This window comes from Gekko japonicus, unplaced genomic scaffold (assembly GCF_001447785.1).
Source record: "Gekko japonicus isolate JY-2015 unplaced genomic scaffold, Gekko_japonicus_V1.1 scaffold4030, whole genome shotgun sequence".
NCBI classification, from domain to species: domain Eukaryota; kingdom Metazoa; phylum Chordata; class Lepidosauria; order Squamata; family Gekkonidae; genus Gekko; species Gekko japonicus.
Genome location: NW_015164320.1, coordinates 61,272 through 66,186, shown reverse-complemented (window position 1 = coordinate 66,186; position 4,915 = coordinate 61,272). Strand labels below are relative to the sequence as shown.

Genomic DNA, 4,915 nt, shown 5'->3' with positions numbered 1-4,915 from the left:
TACTCTACCTTTCTTTCTTGAGCTACTTAAAGAACTTGTACCTGGGGTTCTAACCACCCCCTCCCCGGTTTGATGGGCCACATGTGAACCAGCTGACTACTGAGTTGCAGCAGACAAGAGAACAGGAGAAGTGTTTGGATTAAAATTTATTTTTATTGATCAAGTGGTTAAGACGCTGAACTGCAGGCTGTGGAAGGTCAGTAGTTCAGCAGTTCAAGACCCGAGTGTGCCGCATGACGGAGTGAGCTCCCATCTCTGGTTCCAGCTCCTGCCAACCTAGCAGTTCGAAAGCAAGAAATTGCAAGTAGATAAATAGGTACCACTTTGGTGGGAAGGTAACAGCGTTCCGTGCGCCTTGGTGTTTAGTCATGCCGGCCACATGACCACGGAAACGTCTTCAGACAGCGCTGGCTCTTCGGCTTTGAAACGGAGATGAGCACCGCAACCCTAGAGTCGGACTCGACTGGCTTTCGAGCAAGGGAACCTTTACCTTTTTACCTTTAACACTGAATAACAGAAACACTCCTGGCGCCCTGAACTATGACCACCCCTAGGTTATTTAAGAGGTCCTCTAGACAGAACAGGAGACATACATAACCGTAATGTATACATGCTTAGTCTCTAGCTGGCACACTTGGCTCAGAAGATGTAAACTATGTGTGAAACAGAGTTCAGTAACAAGACACAATGTTCTTCAGAGCGAGAGTGGTCCCGGTCACACGTGCCGGAAAACGCAACGGTGTGTGTGTGTGTGGCAATTTGCGCCGTTGCAATCTGACGCGCCCCAACGCGATCAGACGCGACAGCGTTGTTTCCATCGGCGGGGGTGGGGCGGTGCCTCCAACCAGGAAGTGGGGACGCGAAAGGAGCGCGCTGGAGCGATCACACGGAGAGCGTCCGGCTGCAGCCTGTCGCAACCAGTTGATCGTGGGTTTCCCTGGGTACTTTTAAACTCTGCTTCTTTGGCTGACTGCTACGGGTTGCTGACGGGTGTGGGACACTGGCCAGATGTGTCTTTGATCGCACCGGTAAAATCCAGCTGGCATTTGTGAGTATCCCGCGGCAAATTCTGTGTGTGATCGGGGCCAGTCTTAGTTATACTGCAAGGTAATATGGGATTGAGCCACGGTCCACTTCAATATGGTCCGTTCGGAGTGAATTACACATAAATGGCCTAGTCTCCCTTAATGCAAATTCTGCCACGGGAACCTTAAAGATTTAAACACATAAATTAGTTTAAGGAGGCTTTTCGGGGCAGGGGAAATTGATGTTTTCTTATGGTGATGAGATTAGACTCGGGGCTGTTTTATGTCCTGCTTTTGGATGATGTTTTAAGAGTTTGTGTGGGGTGGGTCTAGACCTGCATTTTTTTAAAGATGTCTGTGTCAAGACACCACCATCGATGTTTGAGAAAGGTGAGGAACGGGTTGTGTTGTTGTTTTTTTTAAAGCAAATAAAATTAGTTCAATAATTAAAAGTAGAACAATTGGATGACAGAAGTGATTACTAGGGGAAAGGTAAAGGTTCCCTTACTCGAAAGCCAGTCGAATTATTAGGGGGAAAGCAGTGGCTAAATTGGTTTCACTCGGGAGGCTGTTGATTCATGCATTCAGCAACCCGTGTGGGCGGCCATTTTGAATGTAATCCCCTGATTGGTGCTCCATATAGCAGGCCACTTCAGTGTGTCTGGATTGATTTTGACAAGAAGAAGGAGGAAGAGGAGGAGGAGATTGGATTTATACCCCACCCCTCACTACCTGAAGGAGTCTCAGAGCGGCTTACAATCTCCTTTCCCTTCCCCTCCCCACAACAGACACCTTGTGAGGCAGGTGGGGCTGAGAGAGCTCTCTCGAGGACTGCTCTTGAGAGAACAGCTCTGAGAGAACTGTGACTGACCCAAGGTCACACCAGCAGTTGCATGTGGAGGAGTGGGGGAATCAAAGATTAGCGTCCACACTCCTAACCACTACACCAAACTGGATCTCAAGAGTAGGGCTTCTCTTTTCAAAGGGTTGGTACTGCTGTGGTTTAAAGCTCAGCCAACTGTTACAAAGGAGCTGCTCAGACAGACCACACAGTTGCATCGTGAAAGAGCACTGGGGTTGCCAGACTTCCTGGTGGAAGTGGGGGTCCCCCGCTGCCAGGCTCTACCGCCCAGCCACTGATTGGCTGGCTGCTGGGAGGGGGAACTTACCCTGAAAAAGACATAGGCTCTGCTGACATGCAGCAACATGCCTATGTCACTGCCCACGTGACCCGGAAGTGACATCATCACATTGGGAACGCTGGGGCAATGCTCCATGGTATGAACCAAATTTACCATAGAGTTTTTGCCCAAATACCAGGGTGTCTCCCCGATGATACTTCCAGGTCACATGGGCAGAGCCCCCCTCCTGCTCCCAGTAAGTCCCCTTTCAATCCCCTGCTGGTTGTCAGGAGGGACCTAGCAACCCTAGAGAACACCCCTGTGGGTCACGGCATGCATGAATGAGGCCAGACTTTCGAGGTTGGAGTCAAGAGACTCATCGATGAAGTCAAAATCCCAATGATAATTGTTATGTATTGTGCATACCAATGTTCCCTCTAAGCTGCAGAGTCTTGTGAGCAAAAATTCTATTTTGTGAGCCACTGGCATTAAAGCTGTGAGCGAGCGATTTGGCTACTGCAAAAATTAGTTTGCTCTGGAGCCGTCCTTCCTGAGTGAAGACAAAAATGTGTGAGCTGGAGGCTAAAAAACAGTGAGCTAGCTCACACCAACTCAGTTTAGAGGGAACACTGGTGCATACATGTCTGAGCTTCACCTGTTCAGCATCTAAGGCTGGTATTGTAAAATGCACATTCTGATTGGCTACTCTGCGCAGTAGGCCAATCAGAACCCAAGAACGGTTCTGGAGGGAACTGAGCTCATTGGTCTTTATGTTAACGTTTTGATTGGTTCTTAACTCGTTTGTGGGCGTGGTTATACAAGCCCGGATAATTTAAAAGAGAGCCTGTTGCTCTCCTGGTTTCGAGTTGTTTTCTACTACGTTCTAATAAAGCTGAATCACTTGTTCAAGAGCTGCCTGAAGTCTCATACTTAACAATAACACTTAGCATTTGGATAACATCTTCCATGCTCAGCTTATTAGAATAAGGACAACCCTGCAAGGTAGGGGTGTCATTCCCATGTTGTAGAAGCAGAGGACCCCCTGGATCATTCCACACTTTTCTTATTCATTACATTATTCTTGTTCACGCAAGCCCAGGTTCTAAACTTGGGGCTGGACCATTTTTAGCAAACTGCCCGGGGGACAGACCCTCCCCTCCGCCATCATCTCACTGGCGCAGAACTCCTCTTCAAACACAGCAGGCGCCTTAGAAAAAGCCAGACGGGCCAGGATGCAAGATACTCACTGTGGCCATATCGATGGATGCCGTGGCTTCGTCCATGATGAAGATGCTGCTCTTACGCACAAAGGCTCTGGCCAGGCAGAAGAGCTGGCGCTGGCCTACGCTGAAGTTCTCTCCTCCTTCCGTCACCACCGCATCTGTTAAGGAACAAAGTCAAGAACAATAGCACTGGGCAGCTGCCAGCAAAGGGCTCCTTTTAATTCACGTGAGCAGGAGACGTGAAATAACAGCCTGATCTGTGCAGGCCCCTGGACAATGATGAGGAACGTTTCTGATATTTCAGTCCAGGAACAGAAGGATTTGTCAACAGGATGAGGACAAGGCCAGGGAAAGATGGCTTACACAAGGGAAACTGCCCAGTTTGGCTTCAATGAACAATACTTGGGCCCCGTTCACACGGAGGATTTGCACAAATGTCAGGCACAAATGTCAGGCGGATTTTCGGGGCGCGATCACACCGCAACATATGGGAAGCGTAGCCCACCTGTGGCCAACCCGTGGCCTCCCGCCAAAGACGCGCAGTAAAAAAGTACCACAGAAAGTGCACTAGTATCTGGAAAACGCGGGGCAGGGGTGGGCGTCTGATCGCGGGAGCGCTAGTATCCCATCGCATCTGGCGCCCGTCCACGTCCCTTTGCAAACCGGATGTTTTTCGTAAGCGCACGCGCACAAACGTAACTGAAAGCAGTGCTGCTCCGTGGAACTGCGCGTGTGCACACACGTGAAATGCTTGCCGCGCCGCTTCTTTGCCACGCTGCAGCATCGCCGTGTGATCGCCAGGAAACAGCCTCAGTGTGAAGACTCGGGGGACCGTGTGATTGGGCTACCGCGCTTTATTTTGCTCCGGGGCAATCAGCCACGCCTCCCCCCCCCGCGTTATCTGGCCCTTGTGACCGGGGCCTTGGTACACCGTTTTAAAATTATCTCTGAACACACGCAAACACATGAAGTTGCCTTATGCTGAACCAGAAGGTTCCATCAAGGCCCCGCCCAAAACAGTCCAGTGGCACCTTTAAGACCAAGTTTTATTCAGGTACAAGCTCTCCCTCCTCTGCGAGGACAGATCTACATGTTCCCCTAATAGCTAGCAATCCAAAACAGTCCAGTGGAGCCTGAGCAGTGGGTGTTGCCTTCTGACACACTTCTGGTGATGTCGGGGTAAGAACATAAGAACATAAGAGACGCCAATGTTGGATCAGGCCAAAGGCCCATCCAGCCACACACTCTGTATCACACAGTGGCCAGAAATACCAGTGCCATCAGGAGGTCCACCAGTGGGGCCAGCACGCTAGAAGCCCTCCCACTGTTGACCCCCCCCCAAAGCACCAAGAAGACAGAGCATCACTTGCCCCAGAGCCCCTATCTATACCTTGTGGCTAATAGCCACTGATGGACCTCTGCTCCAGATGCTTATCTAATTCCCTTTTGAAGCCGTCCATGCTTGTAGCTGCCACCACTTCCTGTGGCAGTGAATTCCAAGTGTTAATCACTCTTTGGGTGAAGAAGGACTTCCTTCCTACTCTTG

The 4,915-nt window shown here is 50.2% G+C and overlaps 1 protein-coding gene across 1 annotated transcript in view; it reads right to left on the bottom strand.

The window, feature by feature from the left end:
• Positions 1-4,915, bottom strand: part of LOC107108408 (ATP-binding cassette sub-family C member 9-like) — a gene marked incomplete at its 5' end in the record, with an annotated part of 66,928 nt that overhangs the window by 3,510 nt on the left and 58,503 nt on the right. Inside the window, 2 exons of the mRNA XM_015408838.1 lie at positions 2,195-2,243; positions 3,371-3,527. Coding sequence (XP_015264324.1) covers positions 2,195-2,243; positions 3,371-3,527 — 206 coding nt within the window. The remainder of the gene's footprint in view (positions 1-2,194; positions 2,244-3,370; positions 3,528-4,915) is intronic.